Source organism: Uloborus diversus, chromosome 5 (assembly GCF_026930045.1).
Source record: "Uloborus diversus isolate 005 chromosome 5, Udiv.v.3.1, whole genome shotgun sequence".
Lineage (NCBI taxonomy): Eukaryota > Metazoa > Arthropoda > Arachnida > Araneae > Uloboridae > Uloborus > Uloborus diversus.
The window spans coordinates 21,380,699-21,400,806 of NC_072735.1; the positions used below are offsets into that span (position 1 = coordinate 21,380,699).

At 34.9% G+C, this 20,108-nt stretch overlaps 1 protein-coding gene across 2 annotated transcripts in view; it reads right to left on the bottom strand.

Annotated features, from left to right (window-relative positions):
* Positions 1 to 10,092: 10,092 nt before the first annotated feature.
* Positions 10,093 to 20,108, bottom strand: part of LOC129222419 (globin D, coelomic-like) — a 110,877-nt gene continuing 100,861 nt past the window's right edge. For both annotated transcript variants that reach the window (XM_054856931.1, XM_054856930.1), the window contains exons 2-3: positions 16,424 to 16,649; positions 10,093 to 10,942 (exon numbers count right to left, since the gene is read on the bottom strand). In XM_054856931.1, coding sequence (XP_054712906.1) covers positions 10,742 to 10,942; positions 16,424 to 16,649 — 427 coding nt within the window. In that variant the 3' untranslated portion in view covers positions 10,093 to 10,741. The remainder of the gene's footprint in view (positions 10,943 to 16,423; positions 16,650 to 20,108) is intronic.

The following is a 20,108-nucleotide window of genomic DNA, read 5'->3' on the forward strand; positions in this document are numbered from 1 at the left end:
AATAAGTACATATTTCGAAAGAGCAGACTAAATCCTACAAAATGATACCTTTTGCATTAAGATACTCGCATTTTACCGAGAGCTACAAGCTTTGAAATATTGGACACACTCAGAATTAAAATGGTGCCAACATATTTAATCGACATTTTCAAAAACAACCGTAAGAGCTACAATCGGGCAAATCTACCAAAAACTGGCCCACTCCATTAGCTTTCAGATGATACAACAACAAATCATATTGGGCTTCATGTTCAGCTGAAATTCAGGCTTTTGTTTGAAACAGCGTAAAAATCTGCATTCGTTAAAAAAAGGAAAACCAGCGAAGAGTCGCACTTTTCTGTTTTGAATTTTCTGTTTCACGATAGCATGTTGCTTTCTTTGTTTAAGAAAATGATATTTTTATATAAAAATAATAGTTTTAACAGTTTAATAAAAAGAAAAAACACACGATATAACGATTCGTAGAAATAAAAGAAGCATTACTTTCCCGTGCTTTTCACAAAGGGAAAATCAAGAACAAAAAATGTTACACCAACTTCAATTAGTACATTTAATAAACCTTCAAAATTTGCAATAGCTGCTGAAATTGGTCACCGCCACACCTGATACACGCTCTTGCCCTTTTGCGAACGGAAACAACCGTTGCTCTTAAAGAAATTTCATTCCTTAGTTTCCTACTGCTTAAGCAAGCCGGTCGCTCAATCCTTGCAAACTTGCTACTTCTGTTTTGTAAACTTCTTGTTTTAAGAATCCCCAAACAAAGAAGTCCACTGGCGTCAGGTCTGGGGATCTAGGGGGGCAAGGGATGGGGCCCATACAACCAATCCATTGGGGATACTGTTCAGTTAGAAATTCCCGAACGGCATTTGAAGAATGTGCAAGGGCTCCATCGTGTTGGAAAATGATTTCCGCTCTCTCCTGAACAGGAATAGTATCAAGAAGGTCAGGCAAATGATGTTCAATGAACTCTAAATATGAGCTTCCTGCATTATAAGACCTTAAAACGTATACAGACCCATCAAAAGACTTCCGATTACGATTTATGATTCTGAAAAATATCGTCTGAAAATAAAAAGCATTTGTTTAACAAAACAATTAATGATAAAAACTAAACAGAATTATTCATTTGTCATAATATTTTATGTATCGTTTGCTTCTTTCTGATATTTTGTAAATGTGTTTTGAAAATTGCTAGAATTATGATTCTTTTTACAGTAAGTCAGTAGAGAGTGTGTTTTTAGTTTTTGAAAGTTTTCGTTAAAGTTTCTAAAAATAAGTTGCTATATTCTTTTCTCGATTTTTGGGTATGTCTCGATTTTTTAACGAAGAGTATGCTGATATGCATTTCGTGAACGGATTTTGTGATGGTAATGCTCGCAGAGCCGAGAAAGAATACCGGCTCCGTTACCCAAATCGTTCTGCATCTAATAGATGTGTTTGCCTCAATACATCGAAAGCTCAGAGAGACAGGTTCATTTGGTATGTTGTTCGAGAGGGGCCAGGATCACCGTTCTGCCAATGTTGAGGAGTATGTGCTGGACCGAGTAGTGGAAAACCAAAGTGTGAGTTCACGCTCGATTGCTATAGAAGGTGGACTATTACAACGTAAAGTGATGAAAACATTGCACCAAAACAAGTATCACCCGTATCATTTTACTCTAGTACAAGAACTGCGCAATTCAGATTTAGAAAAGCGGGTAACATTTTGCAGATGGCTACTAGCCCGAGACACTGAAGATCACCATTTTCTAAGAAAGATATTGTGGACAGATGAGTCGTTGTTCACTAGAGGGGGCATCATATATTTGCATAACTGGCATCATTATACTGAACATAATCTTTTCTTAACCCAAAACTCATCATTCCAAACTCGATTCAGCATTAATGTTTGGATTGGCGTAATAGGAGATCATTTAATTGGTCCGTATGTGTTTCGAGGTAACCTAAAAGGAAACACATATTTAGAGTTCATTGAACATCATTTGCCTGACCTTCTTGATGCTATTCCTGTTCAGGATAGGGCAGAAATAATTTTCCAACACGATGGAGCCCCTGCACATTCTTCAAATGCCGTTCGGGAATTTCTAACTGAACAGTATCCCCAATGGATTGGTCGTATGGGCCCCATCCCTTGGCCCCCTAGATCCCCAGACCTGACGCCAGTGGACCTCTTTGTTTAGGGATTCTTAAAACAAGAAGTTTACAAAACAGAAGTAGCAAGTTTGAAAGAATTGAGCGACCGGCTTGTTGAAGCAGTAGGGAAAGGAATGAAATTTCTCTAAGAGCAACGGTTGTTTCCGTTCGCAAAAGGGCAAGAGCGTGTATCAGATGTGGCGGCGACCAATTTCAGCAGCTATTGTAAATTTTGCAGGTTTATTAAATGTACTAATCGCTGTTGGTGTAACATTTTTTTGTTATTGATTTTCCCTTTGTGAAAAGCACGGGAAAGTAATGCTTCTTTTATTTCTACGAATCGTTATCTCATGTGTTTTTTCTCTAAATTAAATGTTAAAACTATTATTTTTATATAAAAATATCATTTTCTTAAACAAAGAAAGCAACATGCTATCGTGAAACAGAAAATTCAAAACAGAAAAGTGCGACTCTTTGCTGGTTTTCCTTTTTTAACGAATGCAGATTTTTACACTGTTTCAAACAAAAGCCTGACTTTCAGCTGAACTTGAAGCCCAATATGATTTGTTGTTGTATCATCTGAAAGCCAATAAAATGGGCCAGTTTTTGGCAGATTTGCCCGATTGTAGCTCTTACGGTTGTTTTTGAAAATGTCGGTTAAAAACGTTGGCACCATTTTAATTCTGAGTGTGTCCAATGTTTCAAAGCTTGTAGCTCTCAGTAAAATGCGACTATCTTAATGCGAAAGGTATCATTTTGTAGGATTTAGTCTGCTCTTTCCAAATATGTACTTATTTTCCTTGTAGGTCGTACAGGAATTTCAGAAATCAGTCATTTTCTCAGAATTTTGTTTTTTTACTCATTTTCCTTAAATTTACCAAAACTCGGTTACGGTTAAGGATTGGACACGATAATGGGTGGTTCTATGCTCCGCTTGGGCTCTTCTATCACCCCCTTTCGTATGGCAGATTCGATCGAACTCACCCTGTATATAATAGCGAACTAACTGCTCGAGTTACGCTCCTGACGTCACGAACAATGAAACTCATTCCACGGCATGACAATTTGAATTTTTTTTTTGATAATGTTTGATATGCAAGGAAATACTTTATTTTACCAAGGCTAAACTGGATACGGTATTTTAACTACGAGGGGGGGACCCAAAAGTAACCGGATTTTTGTTCTAAAATATTTATGTATTAGTTCATTCGCAAAATTTCTTTTGCCTCTTTCAAAGTGCTCACCCTTAGATGAAATACACTTGTTAATTCTTTTTTTCCACTGTTAGAAGCTCCTCTGGAACTCTTTAACTTTGACCATGTTCAGTGCCCGTTGCGAAGCAGTTTTTACGACCTCTACATCATCAAAACTCTTCGATTTCAGAACTTTTTTTTATCCTCGGACCAGAAAAAGATCACAGGGGGCTAGATTTGGAGAATACGGGGGTCGAGGAACGACTAGCCACCCATGAGAGGCCAAGAAGCGGTTAATAGTGAAGGCTAACTGTACGGGAGCGTTATCGTGGTGAAGGAACCATTCTTCTGATCGCCCGCGCGAGCACCAACTCACTCTTTTTTCTTCTAAAGTTTCGTCAATCGTAAAACGACGACTCTCGTTGATTTTTTGGCGGATTTTTTCAACGTTTTCATCATTTCGAGACGTTGAAGGGCGCTCAGAACGAGCATGATCGTCAACACTCATGCTACCACGTTTAAAGTGCCCAAACCACTCGAAAACTTGTGTACGGCGAATAGCATCGTTGTTGAAAGCTTTTTGAAGCATTTGGTAAGCTATTCCGATGCCGACTTTTTGAGCAGGAAGCAAAATTTCAAGCTTACAGTTTTATCTTTTAAATCTGACTTAATGAGTTCGCAGGCGGAAAGTAACAACACCTGAGAAAACCAACACTACGATCAAACGTTACCAACAAAACTGACGCCACTTGCACAAACTGGTTTGTGAAGGTCTCTACTTGAGGCCATCTAGCTGGAGAACACTCTACTACATCTAGGATTGGCATCGCAGCATTAGTCCGGTTTCTTTTGGGTCCCCCCTCGTATTTTACTGGTAAGACACTTTAGGAGAATGAAGAAACGAAAAATTCGTCAACAATTAACGCTATCTACTGCAGTTTTAGGTTAATCCACTGGAGTTAGGGTTAATATTTCAACTATCAAAATATCACCAAACAGACAATTACATCATTCAAATACAGAAGCAATTTTCACTCGTCATACCTTGCTGGGGGAACTTCTAGTATTTAAATAAACATTGAGTCAACTGGAACATTTTTCAAATGTATTGCCAATGTGTACGGGGAATTTTCAGTGCATTATTCTGCCGCGTCAGGTAAACGGCAGTATCTGCAGATATCGGTTTTCGAGATATTTGGAAAAAAAAAAAAAAAAAAAAAACGCGTTTTGGATTCAATACTAATAATAGGGAAATGTTGGAATTATACGTCTTTTCTGTGCTTTTTTTCAGCGGAAAAAGGGGTCTTCTAAAGAGGTCTTTTGCCCCTTTTTGGAGGGAAATCATTGTTAATTTCGATGTATACTCAAGTGGTGTGATAATTTGGCGGACATTTGGCAATATATCGCCAGTCTTTTGGTTGCCAACTTTTGTCGCCAAGTTGGCGACAAATTTGGCGTTTTTTTTTTTTTCAAATCTGGTTTCAATTTGGTACTGGATATTTAGAGAGTAAACTATTAAGTTACATTAAAATTGCCAATAATGGGAAAATGACCTTTAAAATTGGAGTAAAAGGAAGTCATGTGAAGCACACATCAGCTCATTTCTTCATAAAGTTAAGCATTTTTTTATTTGTCCACCACTGCATAGATATATATTTTTATCTGCTAAAGTTTCGTCTATACTTCTTCGGTCAAATAAGACTCAAATAAATAAAATCCAATCCACAGTTCTGGACATTTGTTGGAAAAATAGCATTAGAAGATTAAGAGTGGAAATAAGATAGTGCTATTGAAGCTGTTAATCTTTGAGATTGCACTGAAACGAAGTTTTGTCAAGAAAGACGAGATCGTCTTTCTCAGAAAATCTCTTGGTTTCTGAAGCGGCAATCTATTAAAAGTTTTGAAAATCTCTAGTTGAGCGAAAATACTGCTAAGCATTCACTTAAGGATCAACTTTCACGCCTGAATTGTTGCCGAGAAAGAAATATTTTACTTTCAGTTAAGAATGTTTGTGACTTGTACTCGTATTTTAAAGTGTTTAAGGTATAATTTCGGTGCCGTGGAGCATTGTAAATTCAAAATATTTTCGAAATTGAATAACAACTCTACTTTCTTCTTAAATATTTACTCTTACAGAAATATTACCTCTTTCGAGTTTTCACGAGTTTTCAGTACCATTTTTTGACTATTATAAATATCGTTACAAATTCTGTAAATAGTAGTTATTTTTGTGATTAATTTGTTGTAATCTAGCTAAATTTGGCGTTTATTCCGTTATTTTTCAACTAAAATTATCTTAGTAACGTAACCTGTAAATAGCTTCTTGTAATGTACATACAACCCCCTAACATTCGACTGAAGTATACGGTCCCCCTATTTTTCATTGATAAGATTCGTGAATGAATAAAAAGGAAATACGAGAAGCATTTCGAGTTTTGTGGAAACTTCTCTTTCGAGGTTTTTAAATAGCCATGCAGCGAGTTCAAAGTCAGACTGTCCTGAGCCATTGGACTTAGAGCATGTATTTTGCTCTGAGTGTATTAGCCTTCTTTTTCGCTGTGTTTTTTTTTTTTTTTTTTGCGTTTTTGGAAGTAAATACGTGTGTGGCCGTTGTGCTTACGGTGTTTAATTGATATTTGTTTTATTGCTGATGATTGATTTAGCAGTTGTAACTACAGTTTATGTACATAGCTGTAAATAAATCTTCTGTGTTTTCTCAAGAACTGTGTCGTCATTTAAAGAAAGTTTGAAGTTGTATCAAGAACTCTTAAAAATATGTTTTATGTCGTATACAGGCATAAAATTATTAATTACTAGCTGCATTGCCCAGCATTGCACAGTTCACCTCAAAAATACAAGTTGTGTCAAGTGACGCTCTTTCAGCAAACGAGCAAAAGAAAAGTGTACATTTCCCTTCAGAGTGTAGAAAAGAGCAATTTTTGATTACAAATTTAAGTTTATACCTCTTTGGACTTTTTTAAAATCTCAAAACTCCATTCATCTTTATATATTAACCAGCATCAGGCTTGATCTTTCCACGTTGACATGATCGTTAGAAGGATGATTGTTAGATGAATTATGGTCGGAAATTTTCAGAAAAAATATTTAAACTCTTAGACCAAAAGTAATGGGGTCTTTTTAAAAATTTTAAAAGTATTTTTTTTCTGAAAAAGCATGCTTAAAAACATAGGATCTGACCATTTTTTGATAATTTTGTTTACGTTTAATGTTTTTTAAAAATTACTTAAATCGAAGCGCTTTCATTGTTTACGGCTTCTGCCGATGACATCAGAAATGATGAAATGTTATTCAGTGTTGCCATTCACAGTGCAAAATATTTAATTTGCGTCTTTACTCACGTGTATTGGCAACGATTTGGTTGATAGCAAGCGTAGAGCGCAATTTTAGTACGCCTTGTTTAAAAAATCGGACATTTAAAAAAATTAATTTAAAAAAAAACACTGTTGGGAAAATTAAAGTATTTTCTGGGTCCCTGTTATTTTTTTGCTCATTCTATCCATTTCAATGACTAAAAGAAGTAGTTTTGACTAAAGGAAACCACCCCATTCTAAAAATAAAGTATTAGTGTAAAACTAATAAACTTTAAAATTAGTTCAACTAAAATGAAATGTATTTCGTGATTATAAACGAAGTTAAGATTTCAAAACGCTCTAATTTAAAAACTATGCCAATGCGATGCATACGCGTGGTCACTGAAGCAAAAAAAGGAACTGAAATATGCTTTAATTCTAAAACTAAATTAACCGAAAGGCCACAAACAGAAAACATAGGAAGCAATTTTGAATTTTAAATAATTAAGAGTTTCGATTGCATTCATTTCAATGACTAATGATACTTCAGATATGAAAGAGAAGTAATTAGAATTCCTTAAAAGCTGTTCAATTTGATTATTAGTTTTCTCTAAAAAATTGTCCCATCGTTAGAGCTTTAAAGCTTAATTAATTCGTTCGCGAATTTTGATGTAAAGAGAAGACAAACTTAGAGAGAATTATTAATGAAATAATTAACAGCAATCATGTATGATGCTCGAGGGTTTCATATTAAATGTTAAAGTTGTAACAAATAATTTATTACAATCTTAAGCAACACTGTAAAAAAAATTCGTAAAATTTACGGTTTTTTACCGGCAGCTGGGTTGGTTGTGCAAAACCGTAAAAGTTGCGAATACCCGTCAACATAACGATCTTTTACCATACAAAGACAAATTTACGGTTTTAAACCGTTCATAGCTGAAGTGTAGAGCAGGGAAAAACCGTTTTGTCAACAAAACGGGTTTAAACCGTCAAATCTACGAGAAAAACCTGTTGAAATTACGGGTATTTTTACAGTGAAGAATTTAAACTATTGAGAACAGTATTCTTATTTATTTGCTTTTTAAATTATTTATTGCTGTTATGTCGCTACAACTTAAATGTTGTAGCGTGTTGATCGTTGGTGTGGCATGTTGAGGGGTCAAGGAAGTAGTTACCAGGGGTAAACTTAACATTCGTGTTTAACACACATCGTTACAACTATATTCAAGATTTAGGAATTAAATCTCGGATCTGTGATTAAACAGATATCTGGAGAGTCAAAGAGCATGTCTGACTTCTCCAAAGGTTTGGATCGTTCTCCTCGTTTCAGGGTCAGCCGCAAACTAGCCCAGCAGACTTTATCCCCCTCTTTTCTTGGAAATCAAATGGGCTCTCTTTCCTTGTTCAAGGATGCTGCTGGCCGTCATGGGAAAGGAATGCGAATCTTTACTACAAATAGCAGCATGTGATCCTAAAGTTTTGACTTTGTCTGATCTTTTAACGGTGTATCTAAATATTTCCTCTCCTGTCCTTTTGAAAATTAAGTTTGTACCAAATAAGTGGAACTTATCAGCATTATTAACTTCTTCTTCTGTCAAACCTGTAACAATATTGCGTTGAGTCGACTCAAGATGAAACGGAAATACGGATTGTGGAATATCAATTATTTTTTTAATATCACTACTGTCCCTCTTTTGGCTACTGTCTCTCATTTCTTTATGTTGTTCACTACTTTGCAAAAGATTAAAATTATTATTTTTTTCAACATTTTGTGCTTGACTAACGTTGCGTTTTTCACTTGTAGCAACTGAATTATTTAATAAAGCGATTATAATTTTCACGTAATTCTTAAATTCAAAGTCTCAAACAATGTGTACTTGATTTATGCAAATGAAAAATTGGCATTATAAATGGCAACTCTTGTTAAATGAGATTGCGGCCAAAGATTACATGAGAAATAATATTTATTAAATTTCTGGAGCAATAAAAGAAACTTCTTTAATATTTAAAATGCATTTCAATGTTTTCCTTTTTTTATGCATATTTCTTTCAGGTTTTTTTTTCTTTCAGCAGAGTGGATTGGCATGCAATATGGGCCATATACGACCCATGGGCCTCAGCTTTTCAACCTCCAGTTTATATAGAAGTCGACTACGATGATTACCTCTTAGCATATGGTGTAACCATATTTTTTCATTGTACTAAACGAGAAACAAATGCGTCGAGTTATCGGGTCGCTCAAATTATACAAGTGACGGGTTATCGCGGTTCCACCTAATTTTTTGGCATAAATGTGACATAAAAACTAACCAAGACGCTTTACCTATGTTTATTCTAGTTGGGAAGGCTAAATGTGTTTTTTAAATGTTTTTAAGAAGAATACTAGCTCACCTATTTTGAAGATAATTGCCACTAGACCTCCATTTTCAAGCCTGATTTTGAAGGTGTTCCCATGACCCAATTTTGTCCGATTTTGGATAGGTTATTCTGTTCGATTTACTGATACAAAATCAATTGAAAAACCTTCTGTTGCAATTTTGTCCATGTTAAGGGTATTTTTTTCTTAGTTTGAATGGACTATTAGCCCTGGCTATAGGGCGGTAACTTACTGAACAAATTAGAGCAGTTCTTAAGTTATTAAAAAAATTCCAATTTTTTCCCCCGGTTTTTTATTCGTCCTTTTTTTCCTGAAGGTTTTTTAGGCATCAACGCAGTTCATTTACTATGTTGTACTCGAACTTTTCCAAAGTCACATTCTAATGGACGATGAAGAACGGCAAAGTAGTTTTAAATGTAGATCACATAATGTATAATGCAATGATACAGCGCCTAAACATCCTGCTAGACGCAAACCTTTCTTCTCTACCTAAATGTTTTGACTAAATTTAAAAACCACATACAACAAAATAAAAGGTTTTTACTCTATATCACCAGATATCATGATATTAACTTCTAAAATCAAAATATATTACTCTTAAATGTGATGCTTGCAAAGTAAATGAGACGTTGGAAATTTTCTTTTTATATGTGTCAATAGGTTCCGTTAAAAAAATTCTTTGTACTTTCAACTTTATCTTTTAAGAAGATACTTAGAGCAAATATATACTTAAAGCACAGGAAAAGAACAACAGTTTTTCAGACGGTTCAACTGCAATAAATAAATAAATAAATAAATAAAATAAATAAATAAGAATACAACAAGATCTTAGTTAATGTTTCTGTCACAATATAATTCATTGTTCTGTATTGTTTGACTGTAACAAAAATTCATTACTTTTTTTCCGTTAAATTAAAACCAAAGTTATGTCTTCCTGGGGGGCCTTAACTATTGGAAGTAACTTCATATGTTTTTTTATTTATTTTTTACTATAATATTGCAAACCGTTCTGTGAGTGATACAGACTTAATAATAAAAGAATAATATTAGTGACACTAAAATTTCATCTGTTTTTATTGTGCTTAAATGATGTTATTTACAAAGCAGTAGTTTTGTAATCACTTTTTTTAAACTTATATCAGCATCTCCGCACTGTAAAAATGTTGTTATAATGATTTTATGTTACACTTTTTATTCTTCAAATAGTTTTACACATTTTGTGTGATAATACAATAATAAATATATATATATGCGATGTAGTTTTTTTAAATTTGTAAAAATACATTAAGTAAAGCAAAAACTCATTCTTTGGCCTTCCATTATAGAAAAATTATGATCTGTGAAATGTATATGTCATGAGGAGTTTTTGATTGTGAAGGTGTTTGCCAAGTTTTCAAAACTTTAATCATAGAATTTCGAAATGGCAATCTAAAATTGAAATTATATTTGTGCGGCAAACATAGTCCTTATTGACATATTGCTTCACCATTTAATTTTTCCATTTTTGTTTACTTCCTCATTTTGCCAAAATATGGCGGGAAATATATTTTGTCATGAAGGCTAAATTATATGAAAACAAAGCGTCAAAAACCTTCTTAACCAAAAATCTCCCTATTAAGTTAACTTAATAGGCTTAAGTTTTCAAGTACTTCAGTTAAAATGGAATGTTTCTGAAGTAAACCAAAATTCACAAAATAAAATGCTTAATCTTCTCTCGAGCATCACTAAGATTCATTCAATTTGATATCGCTCTCTTTTGTCACTTCTTCATTTGATGGAGACTTTGGGCAGGTTCGTTCTAGCATTGCCTTCTTCATTTGGTACGCCATATATCTGAATAGCTGTATCCAGGCATCCTCTATTTCCTCAGACCAGTATTTTTCCATTGAAGGTTTTACTGCAAAGACGAACTGCGGCCCAATCAGCTGTAAAGAAAAGAAATACATCAAAAAGAGAGAGACTGCAACCTCAAGTAGAAAACAAAGAAGCAGAAAATGAAATCTCATATATCATTCTCGTTCTCAAGAGACAACTGCAGTAGGCAGGTAAATGGCAGTATCTGCAGAAATGAGTTTTCGAGATCTTTGAAGAAACGCTTTTTGGATTCAATACTTACAATAGGGAAATGCTCTGAATTATCTATTTTTTTCGCGGTTTTTTTATTATTATTATTATTATTTATTTTATTCAGCGGAAACCAAATGAGCAAGCTCGTACAATAAAGCTAACGTACAATCGATCACTAAAATGATTTAAAAAAAAAAGATAAATGAAAAACTGACCTTTACCTGCTCACGACAGGTAAGCAATGGACACTCATATATTCGGTCAAAATTTGTATTATTTTGGATCAAATTGGATGTAGTGGGACTTTTTTGTATTGCGAAGCACCAAGAACGGAATATAGAAATGTAGTGCACTTGAGTCATGTTTTTAAAAGGATATCTGTCTTGAGAAGTAACAGTCCACTATACTGCCCTGGGCAGGTAAACGGGTGTCTTCAGAAATGAGTTTTTGAGAAATTTGAAGAAACGCGTTTTGAACTAGCAATAGGGAAGTGCTGGAATCGATGTTTTTTTCGCGCTTTTCTTTTCGAGGAAACCAAATGAGCAAACTTGTACAATGAAGCTAACGAACAATAGATGACAAAAAAAAAAAAAAAAAAGAAAAAGAAACAATTGCAGTTACTGCCCTTTGCCTACCCACAGCAGTATAGTTCTTAAGAGAGCTAAATAAAATTTCAAGCAGACGTAATTCCCGTCGATTCCACGAGCGAGCTAAAATTAAATGCACATCTGTAAGAATTTTACTTCATTAAACCAGGCTTGCATAATTGAAATAAAAATATAATTTTAAAGCTATTTTGCTTACCAATTAAATCTTGTTTCAATCTGAGCTTTTTTATTCGACCTAATTTTATATTCATAGTGTTATTAAAACTACTTGCTAATTTTCCTTACGTGTTATTGAACAATTAATGTTTTTTATGATGTATAAAACAGGAAAAATGTATTTGACGCTTCAAAGGAGATTTTCTGCAATTAATGTATTAAGTTGGTTAAATAAAAAAAAAAAAATACAAAATGAATTGCGTGATTAAAGGGGAAAAAAATCTGAAGAAAATATACGAATCATTTTAATTCATTATGAATTTTTTCATCATTCATGGGGCATGATGCATTCATATAGCAAGAAACTACATGCCCGATATTGAAAAAAAAAAAAAAAGAAGAAAAAAGGATATTTAAGAAACAGGCTAATATTGTTGAGGAAACTACACGCAAATTAATATTGCAGAAGATTTAGTCACACATTTGTAACTAACTTGAAAATGTGTTGCGTCCGTCGAACTGTACACCATTCTATTCTTTCACATCTATCCAACTCAAACGGTCTCATTTTATAAAACTTGAAGATAGATTAAGCAGTCTTCTTTTGTTGTTGACTTAAAAAAGAGTAATAATTCAAACTAAACTTCAATTTAAGTAAGAAATAACAACGTCAAAAAGCACATATGGGTCGGATGTCTTTTCATCCATTAGCTCATTACTTTTTGCATTGAAAAAGGCGTTCCTTGTATCTCCGAAACATTTGTCTGCTGCAATCTATAATTTGTGCGTTTTGACGTTGTTATTTCTTACTTTACTTTTCAGCACAAAGGTATTTATTTATCTTAAACATCAAGTTATTAGCACAATCGACAAGGGAGCGGCGATGGTAAATCCATCTCGTATGTCGTTCTTAAATAAAAACAAGCTGATGTGTGCCTCACATGACTTCCTTTTACTAAAATTTAATGTCATTTTCCCATTATTGGTAATTTTAATATGACTCAATAGTTTAGTTTCTAAATATCACCAACAGTGGCCAAATTGAAACCAGATTCAAAAAAAAAAAAAAAAATCGGCAAATGTGTCGCCAAGTTGGCTACAAAACTTGGCGACCAAAAGACTGGCGATATATCGCCAAGTGTCCACCAAATTGTAACACCACTTGAGTTTACATCGAAATTAACAATAATTTCCCCCCAAAAAGGGGCAAAAGAACCCCCTTAGAAACACCCAAATGCAATCAAAGGGGAGGTGCCCAACTAGAACCCACTAGGAGTCTGCGTACCAAAGTTCAACTTTCTAGGACATACCGTTCATGAGTTATGCGACATACTTACGCACATATGCACATACATACATACGTACATACAGACGTCACGAGAAAACTCGTTGTAACTAACTCGGCAATTGTCAAAATGGATATTTCGCGTGTCTATACGCTCTTTGGCGTGTACTTGAGTTGAAAAAAAAAAAAAAACTCAACATTCATTAAGGGTGAGCAAAATGAAAATTAAGGTCGATTTTAAGTGAAAATTTTTTCGCGAATACAATACTTCCTTTTAAGTAAAAGGAAGTAAAAAAGCGTGGAACTAAAAAACGTTTCTCTGGATTTCTGGAATAAATATTTTTAGTAAACCATTTAACATGCAGTCGTTTGACGTGATCCCTACGGTAACAGTAATAGCTGCAAACGCTAAGAAAAATCATACACAAAGAACTTTCGATTACCGTGTGGTTTCTTCCTTACATCATCAGTTGTCCCCAATGACTGGTCATTATTTGTTCAAAATCTTTGCCAGCCTCTCTTACAACTTTTCCGGAGATCTAAAATTATTTCCTTTGGAAGTTTCTCTCATGAAATATTCACACCTCTTACTGCTTTTATGATTTGCTTTGTTCCCTGCTTTTAAAATTCCGATAATTTGACCAGAAAGGAATCTAAATCTTAGTTTAGAGCCACGGAAACTTTTGTGCTCTTCTCTAAATTTAAAACCGTGCTGCCTAAATAGATTTAAGTGTTCATTTGCTTACCATGCTTACATATCATTGGACATAATAGCACTTTGATTTGCATATCAAAAGTCGTTTGACCACTTTTCAATGAAAATCGCCATTTCAGCTTCTTTTCTCAAGCATTTTCTACGAAATGAATTGTATTACTTGGGTATTTCGTAAAATTTCATTATTGTACTTGTGTAGAGAGGCCTACAAAAACAGTAAAGTTTTTGAAGCCAGAAAAAAATTGCTGGCGTCAGATACATTATTTCTCATAGCTCAAAAAAATTCAATGTAACATGACTTCTGAAGTGCCATCCAAAACTAAATGAGCCAACTTTCCCGTATATCAACTTCGACGTTTTAGTATCTGATGATCAATATTCTCTTTGTTAGTTACTCTGCAAATTATGCTGACGTTTAAAGTTGATTTCTAAAAACAAAATATGCTTTCCTCATATAATGAAATAGGTGAGTAAAAAAAAAAATCAACGTACAAATAAAATAATAGGACTTTTAAACAACACAGCTTTTACTTTTTTTCTTTAAAAAATATTTAATCGTTTAAAAAAATAAATAAATAAAAAGAATTTGTAAAATTAGAGCTGCCATTTGTAAAATTGTATCTTTTCTTGCGTAAAAATAAAGAGCCACGGAATATAAATGTGTTTCATGTTCTCAAAAAGTAAAAAAGAAAAAAAAATACGAAGAAATAAAATAAATAAATATACTGCAGAAAATAAACTAATAATAATAATAATAATAAAATGTTCTCCGAAATAAATAATTTTCATCAGAAATAATCGTCTTTTTTCTGTTTAAAAATGAAACACTCCGAATTTCCTTTCATTTCCCGTTGCTGAAAATAAAATAAACAAACTAAAACTTTTTAATGACAATAAAAACAAATTGGATCAACAATCATTATTTCACAATAAAAAACAATGTTGTGAAATCACAGTCTAAGTTGTAATGTTAGAGTGGGATTGATTTTGTAGTAAACTAGTCGTAGTCAGGAATCGTAAACTTTAAAATTCCGAGAGTAGGAGTCGGTCATTTCCTCTCTGAGTCTGCATTTTTGCCATGGGTGCGAAATCAAAGTTTAAGTCGTGTAGTCGGACTGAGATTATAGTAGAAGGGTTGGAGTTAGAGTCGAAGGCCCTAAAATTCTAGGAGTCGGAATCCGGAGTTAGTTATTTTCCTTCCGGCTCCACAGTCCCGGTAAAAACATTTGTGCCTTAAATTTCTTTCATTCTTATTCAATCATATTATCTATCCTCGTACACATGCGTCAATATTAAGTCTACAAGGTATAGTATTTCGATTTTTTTTCTGCATTTATTTTCTCGTTTCTTGAAATTAAAAATTAATTAATATTGTTTTCTTAATCAGTGATGTTGGTTTCTTAGAAAAACATTTTTGAAAATCTCCCTTGCCGTTAGTGTTCAACTTTAATGAACTGTTGAAAATGATCTTAGAATAGCTAAACCAAAGAGAAAAAAAAAATTAAAAAAATACATAAATGTTTTTTTATCAAGAGCTTTTTCCAACAAAGTTTGTTTGAAGCAAATCCGTCTTTAAGTTCAAGACTGTTATTTGCCATAATATATCGCCGTAGGCGGTAATGTCAAGTTTTTTGAACTTTGCAAAATTGAGCGAAAAAAAGGGTTTTAAAAAGCTGTTCAAAAGTGAAACATCGAAATGAGATATCCTCGCCAAGATCTTTCACAAAAAATTTTGTTCGAATCGTAATATTGACTCAAAAGTTATTGGGAGGCGGGGGGGGGGGGGTGGCAGACAGACAGATGGACGGACAGACACATATTTTCCCTATCTCAAAACACTGCTTAACATTTTTTTATTTTTTAATATTTATTTATTGAGCAATCACGAATTGCTTATTGTTTTCATTTGACCTTTGAATGACGTTCGTATGATTTGATTCCCCCCCCCCCGCCTTCCTCTGTGGCACCAGCGTCGGTCGGCCCTCCCGATGCTGCTCCTCTAGCGAGAGCCGTCTCCAGGTTGCGTCCATATTCTACACACACACACACATACATAAGCACACGCATGCCTACAGACATGAATGCCCACACACTGTCGCATTACACACACACGCGCGCGCGCGCCCACACACACACGAACGCCTACATACACACGCACACGCCCACACAAAGACACACACGCCTACATACGCCCCATACGCTCGTGATTGCGAAAAACATAATTTGAATTTAAAATGCCAAAAATTCAAATTTCCTTTATCATTTTTTTTTTAATTTTTTGCTTATTTTGATTTTTTTAGCTATATTTTTAAGATGCATAAATCATTCTACCACATTTTTTTGTTCTTACTTTTACTTTTGTGGAAAGTAGGCAACCAAGTCCATACAAATAACCAACAAAATGTTTTGGCAACCAACTAGTCGCCAAGACATTTTGTTGGCTATCCGGGTGACCTGTCAGACCCTGCTTGCGTATATAGAGGTAAACTTGAGCATTAGTATTAAATCAATTGTTTTTTACATTGAAAATGTTTTAAATGAACACTGTGATTAAAAGACAAAACAATAAACTTACATCCACATAATCAACCTTTGCACCATACATGACGTGATTGCGTCCCAGCTCTTTCAGCAACTGTTCTGACTTCTCTGGCTCGTCCAACCGAGCAACTACTTTCTGTACAAAACCCATCACCCGTAGTCCATGCGCTCGTAGCTCTTTACTGTGTCTCAACTCTTCTACAGATAGTCCTTTGAAGGGCATAAAAACATCTTGCACATCAGGATGCGTCTCAAATAAACTGCAAAGAAGAAAATACGTTAATTAGGATGGAATAAGCTCTGATATTAAGTAATATTTGTTCTGATAAAACTTGTGAAAAAGTTGAAGGATTCAGTCATAGATCATGACACCGTTTTGACCAAAATCTTTGTTGCTCCTTTTGAAATATTAACAAATTACCATATACTTAATCACTGCAATGTTTATAGCCGATTTTATGCAGTCTTGAAGGAAAGACATACTCCTTCCAAACATTTAGCCATTTTGCCTACGATATCACAACGAGAAGTTTCTACTGCAGGTGTCTAACGACCAAACGGCACGAACTTGAGGGTCACGGATTTTGACAAAATTCTAGCTATAGGTCCATTCTCACTAGGTATGAGCGCAGGTAAAGCAGTTTGACTGCATAGGCCCTGGTTTGGCTGCAATGAGGGTCCAAAGTTGCTAGTTTGGCCCTAGAAATGCAATGGCGTTTCCATTGGAATTTCAGACTTCAACACTATGTTCGATCTCCCAATCCCTTTGGCATCTTTTGTTAGTAAATTGAGGACAAGGGAGAACACGTATTTATTTATGGGCACTATCTAAGTTATTTGAAAAGTCGAAACGATCTTGTATTTTTTTCTTTTTTGTGTGTGTGCCATGTGCAATAAATCAGAGCTTTTTATCCCTCCCATTTTTGCTTATCAATGTGGGGTATCTTTGATAGCAGACGATAAATATCTAGTTGAAGTAAATTTTTTTATCAGCAAACGATAAATACTTTTTACTAGCACACGATTAATATAAAACGAAAATAATTAGTTTCATTTGCAAACGATAACTATCCTGCAACTATGTTAATTTGGCTTTCAAGTTATTGAAATTTAAAGAAGTAACCAATTTAAATTTGAGAACCGCTTATTGAAAATTAGTATCCAACATAATTAATTCGAAGTAAGCATGCAAATGGCTCACACTGCAGTACAGTAGCAGAAAAATGGATAAAAAAATGGTAAATTTAAAGGAAACTCCGTTGCATCCTGGGTCCTAGTTATCAACTTCTGTCCCCCGTTGCAGCCGAACTAGGGCCTATGCAGTCACACCGCTTTACCTGCGCTCATACCTAGTGGGAATTGACCTATATCTAGAATTTTGTCCAAATACGTGACCCTCAAGTTCGTGCCGTTTGGTAGTAAGTTGTATCCAAAGCTATTTAAAGCGTTACTAAGAGGTCAATTTATTGATAAAAATTACTGCTAGCTAGGGCTGGGCGATATCGGAATTTTAATATCGCGATATATCGCACACCAAATATCGATATATTTAGGACGTTAAATTCATCATTTTATGGGAGGGGGGGTAAAGCATATACAAAATGCAATGCCTATTACATAAGTTAGTATCTGCAACAGAGAAAAGCCATAGGCCATCTTCGAGAATAAATATTTGAGCAATTTATTCTTATAATAATGGCTACAGCAAGGATGCTCATCTGTGTGTGCAGGGTGGTTGGGGATCATGAGGAAGACCATACCACAAAAACACAAAAACTTTTGGGGAAATTAATTTAGAAGAATTTAATTTCTTCTAATTTTGGATAGAAATTTTTTAGGGAAAGGGGTGGCTTAATAAAATGGGGGGGGGGGCGGCATCGCAGTTGGGAGGTATGGGTGCCCCAAGTTACATCATCTGCATATTAAGATCTACAGCAGAGAAACGCCATTGAACAATTTTTGATAAGTAAATATTCCATCGATTTAGTCGAATAATAATAATAGCTAAAGCAGGCATGCCTATTGGGGGAGGGGGGTCTTGATGTTGAGTATACCATTGAAATTAACAGAGAAATTATTTTAAAAGGAGTTAAGTCTCTTCCACAAAAGGTCACGTTTTGGGGGAAGCGCGATAAATTTGATGCTACCATCGCATTTGGGGGTGGGGGGGGGGGAATAATAGCTATTTCATTTATTTATTAACATTTGCAATAGAGAAAAGCCATCGAACATCTTGGAAGGTAAATGTTTCAGAAATTTATGCGAGTAATAATAGCAAAAGCAATATGTAAGAATAATAATAGTCCTTGTAGGGGGGGGGGGAATGAAGCAGAGAATGCCATTGAAATTTTTAGCAATACTTTTTTTCTAAGAATTTCAATCTCTTTCGTAGATGTAGGCAAGTTTTTTTTTTTTTTTGGGAGGGGGGGAGGTGATAAAATTGAGGGTGACACTTGGGGAGGAAAATGGGCACCCCTAACTACATCATTATACATTATAAGATCTGTAATACAGAAAAGTCATCGAACATCTTGATAAGCAAATACTCCAGCAGATTAGTCGAATAATAATAACTAGAGAAGGGTACCCATTCTGGGGCATGGGGGGGAGGGGGTTCTTGAATTTGATTATATCATTGAAGTTATTAGATAACGTATTTTTAAAGGATTTTAGTCTCTTTAGGGAGTCTTGGGGAGAGGGGTTTAAGGGTTCGGCAAAATTAAAAATGGGGGGGGGGGCATCGCACTTATTGGGGAGTGGCAGCTCTAGCATTATTATCTATACATTACTTATTTTACTATTATCTATACATTTTCAGTAAAGAAAAGCCTACGGAAATCTTGAAATGTAAATATTTCAGCAATTTATTCTAATAATTGCTAAAGCTGGGATATTCATTTGAAGGGGGGGGGGGATGACGCTGACTATATACTACTGAAACTATCAGAGGAGTTATTTTTAAAGAATTTTACTCTTTCAATAGCCTATTTTTTTGTGGGGGGAAGGGGAGACGCTCGGAAAATTTAGAGGTGCCGTCGCACTTGGGGAGAAGGACTTCCCTAACTTTTTTTATATCGATATCTGCAATAGAGAAAAGCCATCGGACATTTTGAAAGGTAAATATTAAAGTAGTTTATCTCTCAATGATAAGTGCTTAAGCAGGGATATGCCCATGGGGGGGAGGGGACATGAGGCAGAATCTATCTGAAAGAATCAGAGATGTCATTTTAAAAGGATTTAAAACGAGGATCCTGTTTTTCTGGGGGGGGGGGGAGAAGCTGGTAAAATTGAGTGGGGGACACCGCGCTTGGAAAGTATTGGTACCCCCAGCTATATGATCTGCAGTAAAGAAAAGTGATCAGAAACCTTAATCATTAAATATTTCAGTAATTTATTCTAATAATAATAGCTGAAGTAGGGGTTCCCATGCGTGGGGGAGGGGGGAGGGCATGAGGCAGACTCTATCTGAAAGAATCAGAGATGTCATTTTAAAAGGATTTAAAAAGAGGATCCAGTTTTTCTGGGGGGGAGGGGCTTGTAAAATTGAGGGGGGACAACACGCTTGGGAAGTATTGGTGCCCACAGCTATATGATCTGCAGTAAAGAAAAGTGATCAGAAACCTTAATCATTAAATATTTCAGTAATTTATTCTAATAAAAATAGCTGAAGTAGGGGTTCCCATGCGTGGGGGAGGGGGGAGGGCATGAGGCAGACTCTA